The sequence below is a fragment of the Alosa pseudoharengus genome, unplaced genomic scaffold (genome assembly GCF_046254945.1).
Source record: "Alosa pseudoharengus isolate Yale_2024_CS ecotype anadromous, Long Island Sound unplaced genomic scaffold, YU_APseudo_1.1 YU_APseudo_1.1_scf_19, whole genome shotgun sequence".
Lineage (NCBI taxonomy): Eukaryota > Metazoa > Chordata > Actinopteri > Clupeiformes > Clupeidae > Alosa > Alosa pseudoharengus.
In genome coordinates this window covers 16,937,417-16,954,933 of record NW_027468657.1, presented here as the reverse complement: position 1 = coordinate 16,954,933, position 17,517 = coordinate 16,937,417, and the positions used below count along the sequence as shown (strand labels likewise).

General features: G+C 44.9%; 1 protein-coding gene across 4 annotated transcripts in view; it reads right to left on the bottom strand.

Moving 5' to 3' along the window:
• ntrk3b (neurotrophic tyrosine kinase, receptor, type 3b) overlaps positions 1-17,247 on the bottom strand; it is a 150,210-nt gene extending 132,963 nt beyond the window's left edge. For all 4 annotated transcript variants that reach the window (XM_076291891.1, XM_076291892.1, XM_076291889.1 and 1 more), the window contains exon 1: positions 17,000-17,247. In XM_076291891.1, coding sequence (XP_076148006.1) covers positions 17,000-17,247 — 248 coding nt within the window. The remainder of the gene's footprint in view (positions 1-16,999) is intronic.
• Between the last annotated feature and the right edge of the window lie 270 nt (positions 17,248-17,517).

Genomic DNA, 17,517 nt, shown 5'->3' with positions numbered 1-17,517 from the left:
CACACACACACACACACACACACACTAGGACAAACACATAAACATTGTCAAACAATCAATATATTTAGACACACACACACACACACACACACACACACTAATACGTATACACAGATACACACACACAAAGTCATAGACACATATATTTAGACACATACACACAGATGCATGCAGGCACACACACACAAACACTACTCCGTCCAAAATGAAGATGACTGTAATTGGCTCCCTTGAGCCAGCAGACTACAGACAGACAAAATGAGAGAGAGAGGGAAACGAGAGACAGAGAGAGAGAGAGGGGGGAAGGAGAGAGAGAAGAGACAGAGAAAGACTAAGACAGCGCAGCGAAAGAGAAAGAGGGAGAGAGGGAGAGAGGGAAGAAAGAGAGAAAAAAGAGAAGGGTAGAGAGAGAAGGGGGCTGATGGCTCCAGACAAGACGTGCGGTTCACAGCCAGGCGGCACGACTGATGTCGACTCACGGCAGCCAGCCACAAGAACCTCGAGGAGGGCTGAGCAAGCACAGCATGTATGTGTGTGTGTGTGTGTCTGCATGTGTATGGCATGGCTGTCTGAGTGTGTGTGTGTGTGTGTTTGTATCTGTGTGTGTGTGTGTCTGCGTGCAAATGTGCATGTCTATCAAAGTGTGTCTATCTGAGTCTGTGTGTGTTTGTGTGTGTACTGTATGTGTGTGCTCATGTTTGTGTGTGTGTGTGTGTGTGTGTGTGTGTGTGTGTGTGTGTGTACTGTATGTGTGTGCGCGTGTTTGTGTAGGTGTGTGTGTGTGTGTATGGGTGTGTATGTGTGTGTGTGTGTGTGTGTGTGTGTGTGTGTGTGTGTTTGTGTGTGTGTGTGTGTGTGTGTGTGTGTGTGTGTGTGTGTGTGTGTATGTGTATGTGTATGTGTATGTGTGTGTGTGTGTATGTGTGTGTGTGTGGTGGAGTCTAAGAACCTGGAGGAAAGAGGGGAGAAGAGGTGGAGGAGTCTCGAAACAGGAGCCAGATTTCAACTTACACAACGGAACAAATAGAATGTTGAACGCATCACAATCACAGCCGGGATACATGTTTGCCAAGACCGGTTGCCAGGCTACCCGCTCCATGTACTTATTTATTTATCTATTGACTCACTTATTTTTTCCAATCAGCCATCTTGAATGCATGCATCGCTCCACGCCACTGATTTAACACCCCCAGCTTGAAGTAGTGTATCCAGAAGAGAAGTTTCCTCTGATGCCATGATCGTGTTGTCTGTGGGGCGTTTGCGTGTAGCGCTGTGGTGTTTGTTTGGTGTGTGTGGTACTTGTTTGGTGTGTCTGGTGTTTCTTTGGTGTGTGTGTGGTGTGCGTGCGTGTCTGTGTGTGGTGTTTGTGTGGTTTGTGTGTGTACTAGTGTGTGTGTGTGTGTGTGTGTTTGTGTGTGGTGTTTTCACAGTGTTTCTGTGTGTTTCTTTGCTATGGTGTGATGTTTGTTTGTTGGTGGTTAATATTTGTTTGGTGATGCCACCCCCCAAGTACCACACCTCACCGCTGTGCTGTGCCGTGCTGTGCCGCGCCTCATCGCTGTGCTGTGCCACACTGTGCCGCGCTGCGTTTGGCACCCAGTGTTTCCAGCCTGACGTCCTGTGGCGCCCTGCTTCCGTAATCCCGTTGGCCACGGCTCAGGAACTGAAAGGAGTGCTTTTCGTGAGGACGTGTGCGTGGCTAAGCATGTCTTTCCAAGCCGGTGGACACCACTCATAATCACTCAAATTCACCCAATTAAAAGATTTCTCCTACACTAACATTTTATAAACAGCCATTAATGCTAAATGTACTGAATAATCGTACTCTTTTTTTTTTCTCCAAGCTCAAAAACTATTTCCCTGCCCACATGTTCTGACTCAGAAGAGTGGTCACGCATTCATTAATGTGCGCCTGCGAAAATCCACCGGCACACACATAATGCAATTTCCACCGACAAGTGAATTCTCCATTCTGTAGCAAACAGAAAGAAAAAAAGGAAAAAAATCACACTTAAGGGGGACGCTGTGGAACAGGAGGCTGCAGCGCCCGTGCTGTGGACAGGTCTGAGTGCCCACGGAGACCCAGGTTTGAGTCCGACCTGCGGTCATGTCCCGATCCCACCCCACCTCTCTCTCCCACTTGCTTCTTGTCGCTCTTTGCTGTCCTGTCCAAATCAAGGAAAAAACAAAGCCCAAAAAAATATACTATAAAAAAAAAAAATCACACTAAAAACGGTCAGTGCCATAGCAACCGATAAGAAGCTTAACCCTTAAAGGTGTAGGTTTTTGAACATTCTAAGTTCCGCAACAATTGAAGGTTCTAAAATTCTATGTTGAATTCAATGAACCCAGATATTCTTTAGAACGTTCATTTCTCAACATTCCCATCACACCGGTGTGACGGTACTCCTTTAAGGGTTAACTGGAAAGAAGTCATAAGTGATGTTATGAGCCCTCCATTGGCCTCAGTGAACACAGAAAACACTCCTGTTAGCTTTCTACTACTGTGCCGACGATTTGTTGACTATAGTGTTTGTGTGTGTATGTGTGTGGTGTGTGGTGGGTTGTGTGTTGTGTGTATGTGTGTTGGTGTGGGGATTGGTGTTTGGTTGGCGATTCGTTCTGAACACTCAGGAGGAAGATCAGAGAGTGTGGGGGAAACGGCTTGGCTTAGTAATCGTGAGAAGAGAAAATCAGAGGCATACATCTGGAGAGTGGACACTGAGGGTGGGCAGGTGTGTGTGTGTGTGTGTGTGCGTGCGTGCGTGTGTGTGTGTTTTATTCATGTGTTCAGATGGTAAGTGGAGGATATCAGTGCACACGTGTAGAGAGTGGAAGTAGAGGGTGGGCAGGTAGGATTTCAGAAGCTCTTTTTAGAGGATGTCCTGCTGGGTACTGGGCATTGCACGTGTATGTGAGTGTGTATGCGTGTATGTGTGTCTGCGCGTTTATGTGTGTGTGTGTGTGTGTTCCTACTGTGCAGTAGGCACTGGCTAGCTTTTAGAGGGTTTTTTTGTTGTTGTTAAGGGTTATTTCTTGTTTTCCCCTGCAGGCTTAAAAAGCCTTGGCTGACGGATACGGCTCAATTTGTTTCCAAGGAGGTGAAGAATCAAACTCTGGCTGTTTTCCACTCTACTCTATTTCCAGTCTACATGCATGGACTTTAGGCTAGATCCATGCATGCACAGTGTCTGTGTGTGTGTGTGTGTGTGTGTGTGTGTGTGTGTGTGTGTGTGTGTGTGTGATGCTGGCCTTTCATACAACACACAGTCTGTGTGGTGAGACATGTCAGCTCGCCTGGTTGAGATGGCTGACTTTCTAGTGCTTTCATCTTCAATAGCCGGACACGTCACTGAGTGATGTGGCATTTTCTCTCTTAAAAGGCCACCATCATTAACTTGTGAGGTCCTTAGGCATTTGCAGTCACAATTCATTCTCATCAGGGGGCGCATTACTAAACCAGCATCCAGTCAAACATTTCAATCTGATGAATCTCAACTAATAGATAATGCATGCGGACATCAAACATCAAACAGACGCTCGTAAAAGTACAAACTGTTTTTGAATGGGATCCAAGCAGATTATTATTATTTTCCCTAACAGAAAAAAATAAAAAATATGAAATATGAAAAAAAAATGCCCCAGAATGTTTTCTACTTCACAGGATGTGTTTGGCAGAGCAGACATTGAAGGATGAAGGCGTGAGGGATGTTTTTATTTACCCAAAAATAATTTATTTATTTATGCAAATCACACATGGCTGAAGGACTGTGTTTACCCTGGAATCACATGGACATATGTCTAACAGCGTGGAGGACACAGAGACCATAAAGGACACACACACACACACACACACACACACACACACACACACACACACACACATACACACACACACACACACACACACACACACACACACACACACACACACTCAAACACACACACACACACACACACACACACACACACACTGTAATGCACTGTGCATGTGTATGTGTGTCCGTGTGTGTGTGTGTGTGTGCACGTTTTTGTGTGTGCGTGTGTTTGTGTGTGTGTGCAGATATGTGTGAAAAGGTACTTCTGTTTGTGTGTGTAGGTATACGAACTGTGTTAACCTTAGATTCAAACAATCATGTGCTTAACACACAAGCACAAGCACACGCACACGCACACGCACGCGCACGCGCACGCACACGCACGCACACGCACACGCACACGCACACGCACACGCACACGCACACACACACACACACACGCAGACAGCATTTCCGCATCAGATCTTCTTCAAACCCCTTACCCTCCTCACACACACCCACCCACACACACACACACACTTCAAACCCCTTACCCTCCTCACACACACCCACCCACCCACACACACACACACACACACACACACACACACACACACACACACACACTTCAAACCCCTTATCCTCCTCACACACACACACCCACCCACCCACACACCCACCCACACACACACACACACACACACACCTCCCCCCGCTGTGTTGTGTTGTGTTGTGCAGTGCGGTGCAATGCTGTAAGTTTTAATTAAATAAGAGCTCGCTCGTGTCCCCTTGGCACCATGCCAGCACAGCCATACAGCATGCAAATCTGCCACACCTCTGACTGACTAGGGGAGAAAAAAAGGCTGTTCACAGGGGCTGCTGGTTTGGCCCGGCAAAAACCTGTACAAACAAAGCCGCACCGCACCGCACCACACTACACCGCACCGCACCACACCGCACCACAACACACCCCACTGCACCACACCCCACCGCACCACACTGGACTTCCCACATAGCCAGCTAATACAAATAGCGCTACAGATGCGTGTAATGGGAGCAGACATGGTGCACAGTGGGCTTCAAGGGAGACTAATTAGGGCTACGCGGGCGTGAGCGAGCCGTCTGCCCCAAAGCCTTCCACACACACACACTTCCTGTTTACGGGAAGCAGCCTCTCATCCTTTCCCCGAAAGCAAGAGACACTGGCCCATCAGAAGGACAGGGGTCAGATGAGGAATCAGATGAGGAGTCTGTGTCTGTCTTACTAAGGACTGGCTTTCATTAGGGCCTTGTGAATCTATGTATATCTGTGTGAGTGTGTGTGTGTGTGTGTGTGTGTGTGTGTGTGTGTGTGTGTGTGTGTGTGTGTGTGTGTGTGTGTGTGTGTCTTACTGAGGACTGGGCTGCTTTAGGTCCTTGTGGATTAATTGGACCTCGTGTTGAATGCTGCTTTGCATCACTCACAAACAAAGATGAAGCATGTTGAACCAGCTCTGGCTATTCTATGTTGTTGATGAACAAAAATGATCTCTCAGTTGGGAAGAACTTCAGGATGTTTACATATCTTGTGATGTGAGTTAATTTCCCATTGGAGCCTGGAGTGATTCAGATGAACTACTGTAGCTCATATAACTCCATTTGAACTATTTTGCAGCACTTGACCCAACTGGTCAATCAGATCATCAAAAGTCTGATCTTTGTGCCAGATATTGAGAGGTTTAAATACAAACACACACACACACACACACACACACACACACACACACACACACACACACACACACACACAATCAATGCCTCCATTCACTTTCAATAGAAGAAAGAAAGTGATCCTCATCCAGAACCAGAACTGTCTATGTAATACATTTTCTTAGTATTTCTTAAACAAGATAATTATTCTGGTCAAATGATATAGCTAAACTCTTTATTAAAGGATAACTATAAATTTCCAACAAACCATTTATTGAGAATAAAGAATAAAATAGGCTTTGTGTGCAGTCTCTAGGTTGGGTGAAAAATAGTTCAGCTTATTTGATAATTATGTCAGTTTGTCTGGATAATTGTTCCATAGCTCAATCCATTTTAGGTTAATGTCACTGTCATTAAAATGAAGTTATATTCTCTGCAGATGCTGTTTAACTGTACAATGTTGGACATATTTGATCACAGCAAGAGGCACTTAAAATCCAACCTATTTAGATGTCTTACAACTCACTCTGCTCAGACGCATAAAGGAGAATTAAAGCTTAACGGCTTTCACTTGGAACATTTTTAATACAATGACACTGACATTGAATGGATAAATGAGCATGAGGGAGGATTTTTTTCACTTTGCTTTTGATTAAGAACTAAATCAAAGGCAGTCTTAAACATGAAGCCAATGAGAAGAGCAAAGTGTAATTAGGACGGAACCTGTAAAAGAAGACGCAGACCTAGATCTACAGAAGCAATTACAATTTCATTAGAATGAGAGATGATTTTTTTTTTGTTCTACTGAGACAATGATAAATGACAAATGTCCTCGGCCCATTTGGCGTCCTTTAACTTAAAGGTGCAGTCAGTGAGTCCTTTTAACTTAATTTCATAAGTATTGACTGCCAAACAAAGGGGCAGCCATAACAATCATATTTTGGCCTTTTAGTCTACAAATGCCATAAAACCATATATCCCAAAAGGCCCTAAATAACAATGTCCATAAAATATAATATAGATGTGAATAAAGAAAATGTGAACATTAGCAAATACAAAACGAAATAGAAATAAACAAAATCATCACATTCTGAATAAAATAGCCAACCTACTGGACTGGAGTAAGTATACAGGGAAAGCGGTCGTCTCTTGAGATTGCAGACCACTCTGTGTCTCGGTCTATGTACAGAGAGGCAGCTGTGGGCATCCTCTACTTTACTGTAAAAAGCCAGATAGTCAGGAGGAAATGTACTTTACTGTAAAAAGCCAGACTACAAAATGTTACCAACCAAATACAACCTAGTGTTAATGGTGGCCCTGAAAACCACCATCCACACTGCATAATGCATTCTAATTCTGACCAGCACCTTGAATGAGCTGCCCTTTCCCATATTATTAATGGTTGTAATAAGTACAAAGGAAAAAAGGATAAAACGCATGCACATCCAAGTCTGATCCTGGGTGCTGGACAAAAAAATGACGATGAGAAAGAGAGGAAAAAGTCTGCAACACCAGTATATGCTCCCAATAGTTATGTTTTTATGACCGTGACGGCTGGCCGAAACGTCACAGTAATAAAAACATAATTATTGGGAGCATATACTGATGTTGCGGACTTTTTCCTCTCTTTCTAATAAGTACAAAGGAGTCTACACTGCACATCACCTATCGTTGGCACATTCAAGCACACAGCCAGATTGGTTTTACAGCTCTGATTCTATGTTTTCTAACATTCCAAACACCCCATGCTGTGCTCTTGGATAGAGACTGAAGGGAAGTGTTAATCTTAGAGATAGGTTGTGTCTATGACCTATATATGGACATAGTCCATGAGGAAACAAATAATATGAGCAATTAATTGATGTATGTGTGTATTGTTGATGTACACGGGCATGGTGCAATATTCTATTTTTACTACTTTAATTGATTGTATAATGGATCCTGCAACCTAATTGTAATCACGTGACAAATGGAATTTAAAAGGGCAGCTGTGTAACAGTTGCTGGAAGTCTGAGGAAGGGCTGTAAGGGTTTGAAACGTTACCAATAAAAAAAAGTACTTAAATGGGAGCTCTCTGGTGTGCGGATCTAAACTTTTTCTTTGAACCGTATCTTCGATCCTGCATCCGTTTTATTTGGATGTGTATGATTAATCCATGCTTTTTCAATGAATAATATCAGCTTATACTTGGGAAGATCGGTGATCGATCACTGACCTTTCCAAATATAAGCTGATATTTAGTCACCTATGACTATACAGCCTGGAAGCCAGTCTGAATTTAACCCCGCCCACAACATTTAAGGTCATGTATTGTTGTGGACTTGTTCCATGGAGAAGCAACTATGCTTGAACCAGAGCAGTTAGGAACCGACCACACCAATCAGATTGTCTAGGCGGGCTTTTGTGAGATGATGGACAGATGAGCATCGATGCCTAGTCTATCACATCACCTGAGCGCGCTTTGGTTGATTTTGTTTACAACAAAAAACCTGTCACTAGAGAAGCTAGACATTTAAATTTCGATATTGCGTCTGTTGTACAAGATATTGGCAGCGCGATAACTTTTTAAAAAAAGAAAAATAAATTAAGGCATTAAGGCATTTGTCGAGAAGAAGGATGGCTGTTCTCCATACAGAATTCCTGATATTTCGTTGCTCTGATTGGTTAAGTCTATCCAATTGAGTGCAGAGGCATTTCGCCCCCTGTATCGGATGAAAAACACCCCATAACCACGTCCCAATGGAGCAGTATCATGATCACAAACTAACTTGGTGGGTTACGACTGGCAGGCCCATCTAAGGCAGTCTTGCTGTGTGGTAGAAGTGTGTGTGTGTGTGTGTGTGTGTGTGGGGGGGGGGGGGGGGGGGGGGTGAGAGAGAGCCCTACAGCTCTGTCCAGTGGGGTCCTGGCTGAGGACAGAGTGCTTCTTTGCAGTTGAAATTGAAATCCTTCCCACGATCCTCCCCTGCGTTCCCCTGCGTCCCTGTGTGTGGAGAGCAGTTAAAACCAGCTCCCAGCCAGGGCCCTCCCTCTCCCACACACACACACACACACACACACACACACACACACACACAGCTCACAGCCAGGCCTCATTTGCAATCAGCACTTCCTGTGCTCACGGCTGTGATGGTGTGAGAGGTGGTCATGACCCAGCCACTTCTTTTAGCTCAGTTAGGCTTGTGGCTCCTAGTGACTGAAATCTTCTATTCCGTATCAGCCTAGTGGGGCCACATGCCCACCACATTACATGTTGTCCTGGTGTCCCGGGGGTCCAGGAATTGTTGACCAAAAATGGCTGAATGGCTGTAGTAATTTCTCTCTTCTCTTCTCTTTGTCTTCTTGTGCATCTTATTCCATTCTTGTCCTTTTCTTCTTCTTTTTCTCCTCTATTCATCTTCTTCTCTATTCTACTTTTTTTCTTGTTATAGTCTTCCTCTTCTCCTTATATTCATCATCAGCTTCCTCAGTCATGCTCTTCGTCTCCTTCTTTGTCTTATTCATCTTTTCCTCCTCTTCCTCCTCCTCCTCATCCTCCTACATCATCTTCTTCTTTTTGTTCCCTTCAGTGGTCATGACGAGTGACCGCTGTCCTCCCCAGGCCCTGACCACCCGGTAACCCCCCCCCCCACCCCCTCTGCCGTGAGGTGATCCAGTGACAGACAGCGTAATGGATGGTCTCAACCCCTTCGTCTGCCGGAGTGATTAACATTTTAACATTAGTCATAACCGACAGAGAGTAATGAAGCATGAATCCAGCCTGGAAATTAAAAATAATAATTAATCTGCAAGCTAATTATAAATGTGTTGCGGTAAGGAATTTATGCCAGAGAAGCTTTTACATGACCTAAAAAATGGAGATCAAAGGATTTTTTGCACATAGATTCTGAGTGTTCAATATTTTATGACGGAACGAAAGGGAGGTTGCCGTGGCAGCAGACGGAATGTTGTACTGGGATAAGTGTCTTGAATGGGTAAAATGTCTGCTCTTGGCTTCGGTTGGAGGGTCTGATATTGTAATAAAACATCACACAAGTGAAGGCTCCCTCGTAATTACTTGTCCTTAAGCCTCTCTCAGTTTAGAAGTGCGAGACAAAAGCCGAAGCCATGGGAACATAGCCAGGGGCGAAATGGGTTTATTTACATAGAAGCAAGTCTAACAAAAGCTCTGAAGTTTGGGTTTCAGTAAGTTTGAGGCCACCACAACTTTGTGAAGCAGCTCAAAGTAATCACACCACAAGTAAACACATTTTATTCATGATATTCTGCCGCATGTATTTATGAAGTGGTACTTCTGTGCCTGTATTTTGGATCCCCTTTTTCTTTTTTGAAAAGAGTCTCTGTTCTCTGCTACTGTTTGCTTAAGGACGTGACATCCCTTTTGAACTGCCTGCAGTAGGAACTGAAGGAAATCCAATCAAATTTTTTATGAAATATGGTGGCTGTTTCAATTCTGTCAAAAGCTGCAAGATAACGTTCACATTTACCTAAGTGCTCAATGGGGATGAATGGGACACAAGATACAAAGCCCAATATCTCATACCTAATGATTAGCACAGACACAGACACAAGGAAACACAGCGATAGGGAAGAGGACAGAAAGAGAGAGAGAAAGGGTACAGAGAGAGAAAGAGAGACAGAGAGAGAATGGGATGGATAGAGAAGAGAGAGAGAGAAAGAAAAAGAGAGAGAAAGGAAAGAAAAAATAGATAAATCAAGGGGGAGAAATACAGGGGTGAAAAAGAAAGTGAGAGAGGGAGAGTGGAAGACAGACAGGCCAGGAAAGAGAGAGAGAGAGAGAGGTGAAGAGAGGTAGAAATAAAGAGAGAGAAAGGATGGCGCAGAGAAGACAGAGTGGCTGACATCTCTGTGATGAGGCCTGTTTAGCTGGGGGGGGGGGGGGCAACACAATTATTTATGAAAGTGGACATCTAGAGCTAATACAAACAGGCTAATTAATCGATCTGACTAAAGGCATCTCACACACACACACACACACACACACACACACACACACACACACACACACACACCCGGCACACAGGGGCAGATGATGAAGACAGGGTGGCACTTGGCAGCTGCCATCAGTAAGCCTTCTGCCCTGGGCACAGTGGCATCATCACAGTGACCGTGAGACAACACTGCCATTCCTTACCCAGCCCGGCTGATGGAGTAATGCCTTTGATCAGAGGGCTAGAGTGACTCTAAACAGACAACCATGCTCTGTGTGTGTGTGTGTGTGTGTGTGTGTGTGTGTGTGTGTGACACAACAGCCCAGGAGCTTATTAATGAACGCAAAATAATTCTTTCACAGAAGAATAGCAAGCAAGAATGCAAGCAAGAATGAATCATACAGAAATGTTGCGCTCTGCTTTGAATTGATAAAGCAGCTAATCACTCATCATGTGTGGTTTCGGAGAAAAAAATAATGACAGACAGATTTGCTTGTTTTCTTTATGCTGCTCCTCCAAGTAGCTTTATAACTCTGTCTCATTCAGGCCTTGCTCCACACTCTACACAGCCCACAACAGATACCCTCAAAAACAGCCCGGCTTTTACGGGAAGAGTGGGGAAGAAGAACATCAAGATAACAAGTGTGACGCTCAGTGAATGCTGATAGTGATGAAAGTGCATTTTCTGTCCTGTACATTTCTTTTGGATGAGAGCCAGTGTAAAATCACTAAATATATTTGGCTGTGTTTTGTTGTGCTGTACTGTGCTTGTGTTGTGTTTTAAATTAAATTAGCCTAAGGCTAACTCTGATACAATGCATCTGCGCTGTACATGGTCCATAACAAATAAAATTAATAAATGTGCTGTGCTGTGTTGTGTTGTGTTGTGTTGTGTTGTGTTGTGTTGTGTTGTGTAAGACTGTGGCTTTGCTGTGCTGTGCTGTGCTGTGCTGTGCTGTGCTGTGCTGTGTGAACCCAGAGCTGTGATGGGCTGGGCTGGGCTGTAGTGCTGCTGGGGAGAGCAGATCCATAATTTGGACACAGGAGGATGGGAGTGACGGTGGCAGTGGTGGGGAGGAGGCTCCCAGATCCAGGTTAGCACTGGAGGGATGTGTTATTAATGTAATATTAATGTCTGTCTTCCCTCAGAGAGAGAGAGAGAGAGAGAGAGAGAGGGCACTACACACAGAGAGATGGCCCACTCCTCTGTCTTATTCATTCAGTGACACACACATACATACAAACACACACACGCACACGCACACACACACACACAGAGAGCATGCACATATACACTCCTCCATCTTGCTCCCCACACACACACATACACAAACACATACATGAAGATGTACACACAAACACACACACATACATATTATGCACACTCTTCCATCTTCCATAAAATACTACCAAGCACACACATGCTCATACACACAAAAATACTCACACACATTCATGCTCTGTCTTACTAACACAAACTCACTCTTGTTCTCTCTCTCTCACACACACACACACACACCTACACCCACACCCACCCACCCACACACATTCTCTCTCTCTCTCTGTCTCTCTCTCTGTCTCTCTCTCGCTCTCTCTCTCTCTTCCATCTTACACATCACACAACCTGAATGAAACCTATTGGGAGAAGTGCTCAGAGAGGTGGTGTTCAAATTCTGCTACAAGAGGTGGTAGTGTCACAACCATGGCCACCTCTGATTAGAACCCATGCCATTAATTAACCTTGTCATTAATTAACCTACTTTTTAAAAAAAAGGCACTTAACTCCAGTTAACAGTGCTATTTTCTGCCAGGTTGCACAATCAGTAGTACAATACTGCACCTGATTCGTTTTTTATTTTTTTATCAGTGCCTTGTTCTGCACAAAGCGCTTGTAAGAGCTTCATAGCATTGCACACACACCCACACACACACACATACATACACACACACACACACACACACACACACACACACACACACACACACACACACACACACACACACACACACACATATAAGTAACAGATTAATTTGGGGGATTGCTTCCAACTTCCCACCCTTAACACACACACACACACACACACACACACACACACACACACACACACACACACACACACATACATACAGTATATAAAAATAGGCAGACAATCTATAGATACATACACAGACATGCACCCATGCACACACACACACACACACACATACACACACACACACACACACACACGCACACACACACACACACACACACACACACACACACGCCTATCAAATGGGAGGCTGAGCAGGGAAAGGCCTCTGCCCAAAAGAGTATTTTATCACTGCCACACCTCCATGCAGAAGCCCCCCCCCTCTCTCTCTCTGTCTCTCTCTCTCTCTCTCTCTCTCAAACACACACACACACACACACAAACACACGCACACACACATCTTCTCTATCCTCTGTTCCACACAGCAGAGTTTCCTGCCTCATCTTAGGGGCTAAATGAATCCATCTTGAAGGGTGCCAGCTTCCACTGGAACAGACTCTCTCTCTCTCACACACTCACACACACACACACACACACACATACACATACACACACCTACACACACACACACACACACACACACACACACACACACACATGAACACACACACACACACACACACACACACACACACACACACACACACACACAGAGAGAGAATAGAACAGAACTGCATAGCATTGACTGGCACAGAGAGTGGCTCCATCCAGTGAGCCACAGCCTGGAGAGAGGAGAGGGTATTTATCCCCAATCTGGGTCAGCATGGAGGACTACAAACGGCATGTGTCACACTGTCCTGTCCTGGAGGAACCAACAGGGCCAAAAATGACACCCAGTCACTGCTTTTAACCTTCCCTTCTCACCGCTCTCTCTCTTTACATAAGTGAGAGAGAGAGTGAGAGCAAGAGCGAGAGAGATAGATAGCAGGAGAGAGAGAGAGAGAGCTTGAATAAGAGTCACTGTTTAACCAGTGTGGTGAAGATACATTTCATTCTCACACTCATTCAATCTCTCTCTCTCTCTCTCTCTCTCTTATTCAGTGAGAAAAACAGGTTGGCATGGCTCTGGCATGACTCTGGCAGGCAATGGTTAGTTTGGCATGGCTGCGGTGTACAGTCATTCAGTGTGAGTGATCTGATCTCTGGCTGTGGTCCAGCCTCAGAAGAAAGTGATTCACATTGAGGAGGAGGATCATCCAACTGTAATCCCACTTCACCGGAGAAGAGACACGGACCTAAGTACACACACTCACAACTCTTCAGATTAGACTGGGCAGTCTCAGACCTAAGTACACACTCAGATTAGACAGGACAGGGCAGACTCAGACCTAAGTACACACTCAGATTAAACTGGGCAGTCACAGACCTAAGTACACACTCAGATTAGACAGGACAGGACATGAGAGTGCTGAATGTTCCCTACTCCCACAGAAGTAGCCCACAGAATTGTTAAATGACCTAAAACTCCCGCTAATGCCAGAAACAGTTGATCAAATTTCCTGGATCGAAGCAGTATTGGATTTTGACTCAGTCAAAAATGAGCCGAGGAACGGACATGTCTCTAGTTGGAGGCCGTCGGAGGAATACTCCTCTGGCGATGAACGCAGAGAGACTAAACTCCACTGAATGTTTTCAATTAGGATCAGTGACCTTCAGGGACTAAGGGCTAAGGAAACCTGCCCGCATCTCTTTCACTGCACCGCCACAGAAAATGACTTGAATAATTCAGCGTCCATTGAATGACTGCTGTTTGATCATCAATCTATTTTCTTAAATTGAGCAATCGCTGTTTGTGTGTTTGTTTGATATCTCTGCTGTTAGGAAGGGAGACCCCCCCCTGGGGTGTGTACAAGTGCCTACCCTATCTCCCTTCCTCTCTCTCTCTCTCTCTCTCCTCTCTCTCTCTCTCTCTCTCTCTCTCTCTCTTTATACAACCCATCTTGAAAGGGTACCAATGTGAGAGGGTGAAAGAAAGATAATAATTCAGCACATGGCGTGGTTTGCATTGAAGCCCTCCAATGTCAGTCTTCAAACAGCCTTTATCGGCCAGGTTCTGAATGCACCTTTTGATTGCTGAAAAAGGAGGTGCTTCATTTAAATTCCGCTTTAATGTGGAGCTGTGTGGATGAGTGTGAGAGGGAACGAGAGAAAGAGAGACACAGCGAGAGGAGGGGAGGGGGGCTGTGGTGGGAAGAGAGACAAGGACCGGTCACATGGCCGGCCTCTTCAATGCCACGCGTGGAGCGGAGGCGAGGCGAGTAGAGGCGAGGGGGGGGGGGGGGGGGTGGTCTGAACGCTCCGCTCCTTCTAATTCACTGATGGAGGGTCTGACCTACTTACTGTGCCACAAAGATAGCCCCACCATGGCTCATACAAACTTGATCATTCGCTCATAACCGTCAAAGGGGTGCAGATATATACACACCCCAATATGCAGCAGTTTCTCATCTGCGGTACAGAAAGGACATGGCAGAGAGACGGAGAGAGGCAGAGAACTGTGTGAGTGTAATAACCAGGTGGAGCCAGCCAGGCACTCTGATAAAAGAGTCTTTCCCTGTGAGGAATGAGGAATGAGCAAGGTCATATCCCACGCTTCTCCTGGCTCCATCTGCACAGAGGTGTCCACTCAACACTAAGCAGTGGACTTCCTAAATTAAATGTAATATTTGGAAATAACTCTCATGTCTATGGTTGTTAGATGCTATTTTCTCTCCATCTCCAAATTAAATGGAAATGAAGGTGACATTTTAGTTGAATATTACCTTTACCCATCTTTAATTCATACTAAATCCGTAACTCCCACACAGACGTGGAGAGCAATGCGCTATTTCTATCGAAAAGCACCTGTTTAGGATATACATGTATGGATAACGCTGTCCGTGAGATCCTGGTCAGATTCAAAGCCAATAGGAGATACAAGTGGGGGTGGCACGCGTTTCGCTTAGAAAATATCACTCTATACAGGCGAACCTTGAGACGCCACTTCCTGCGTTCTCACCGAGGAGGTAGGTGGCAAAAAAAAAGCCTTTCAGCCGATATTCCGCTATCTTATCGCCGGCATAGCCCACTGCTTCTTGGATCGCCTAAAATGCACGAATTAAATGTGCACCGCTGAAAAATAAAACACACAAATCTTCTGTTTTTATCAAGACATTGCAAATAAATTAACGGAGCAGAGAATAAAAACAATCTCGTACATTTTACTGCCATAAAAGTAGCTTAAAGAAAAACAAACTGCTGCTAATCAAGACATGTAGACTGGCATTGTGAGATTATGACATAGATCGATGAGCGTGTTATATCCATGCCTCTGTTTGAGTGTGTGTGTGTGTGTGTGTGTGTGTGTGTGTGTGTGTGTGTGAGAGAGAGAGAGAGAGAGAGAGAAATAGAAAGAGAGAGAGTCGTGTACATTGTTTAAAATCATTGAGTGAATTAGTGCGCAACCCTTCCGCTCGCTCTTTCGGGAGCTGTCCAGCGCGGAGGGTGCTGACAGGCGAGTCGAGGCTCTCTCTCTCTCTCTCTCTCTCTCTCTCTCTCTCTCTCTCTCTCTCTCTCTCTCTCTCTCGCCTCTTGCGAACTGCAGGTGTTTCTGCACAGCACAGAGTGGCTATGGATTCAATCCAATGTCTCTGCAACGTCGCCACCCCCTCCCCGTCATCCAAAAAAAGAAAACAGCACGTTTGCATTCACCCACTGCTGCATGAAGAAGTCATTGCTAATGCTTGTGTGTGTGTGTGTGTGTGTGTGTGTGTGTGTGTGTGTGTGTGTGTGTGTGTGAGAGAGAGAGAGAGAGAGAGAGAGAGGGAGAGAAAGAGAGAGAGATTTGTGAGTTGATTAATTTAGACTGAATCAGGTATATTTCCTATATTTCCTTAACGTATTCCCAATAGCATATAACGAATTCGATGGACTTGAGGAAAAAAGTAATTTCTGTTTCATACGTGTCAATGATATAATGTAACGGCACATTTACGGATAATGACTGTACAAACTGACATGAAATGTGTTTAAGAAGACACACTCAAAGTGGTGCTAAAACATAAAAGACTATTTTTCATTAAATGCCTATGCTTGATGCCTTCCATTTAAGTAGACCAGCTCCGTAATCTCAACCTGTATCAATACGGACAATGGTAGTGTGATTGCAGGCACTGAATCATACTACTTTTAAACACAAATCAGTTGTGGCTGTCATTCGAACTTAAATGTCATGTCCTTTCATGAAATGCCAGTAAATCAATGAGAGAGGCGACTGGCCCGGAGGTCTGCAGTAACGCATTCACAGACATCTTTAAGAAAATGCATCCTCATTTGGGGAGAGAAGTCCGACCTGCCAACTACCCACACAACACACAAGGAGCAAATGATCGCAAAGCAAAGAAGGAAAAATGAGTTGGTGTGAACCCAGCAGTATACTTAGTCAACACGCAGTATATCCCTTTCAAATTAATTTCTTCAAGTTTTGCCACAAACAGCTCAACACAGACTGTCCACTTAACGAGAGAACAGACACAGACTGGACACTTACATGGACGTAATGTTCTTGAAAAGGTCCTCAATGTCGTTGCTAGTGTTGCCATTGCCTCCGGTCTCTTGCAAGGCCAGTAAAGGGAAAAAATTGCCATTGTCAGACTTAGTGCAGTAGATCTCTGTCGGCGAACAGCTGCAGGTTGGCGGGCACTCAAGCATAGAGCAAAGAGCGCTTTGGAGAACGTGAGAGAAAAACAGCAGCTTCCACCACCAGCGACTGCGAGCAGAGATCATCCATACATCCATGACTCCTTATACTGTTTGGAGTTCTCGTCTCCAAACGAGACAAAAACCGTCAGCGGCGGAGAAAAGAGCGCTCTTCTCTTGTGTTCCTGTTTGTGTGTGCGTCAGCGCGTCGATGTGTGTCTGTGTGCCCGCATATAGATATGTGTGTGTGTATGTGAGTGTGTGTATATATGTGTGTGAATGTGAGCGTGAGTGTGTATGTGTAATGCGTTTATATGTGAGCGCGCGCGCCCGTGACCATGAGTCCGGAGCTGTTATTGCTAAATGCTG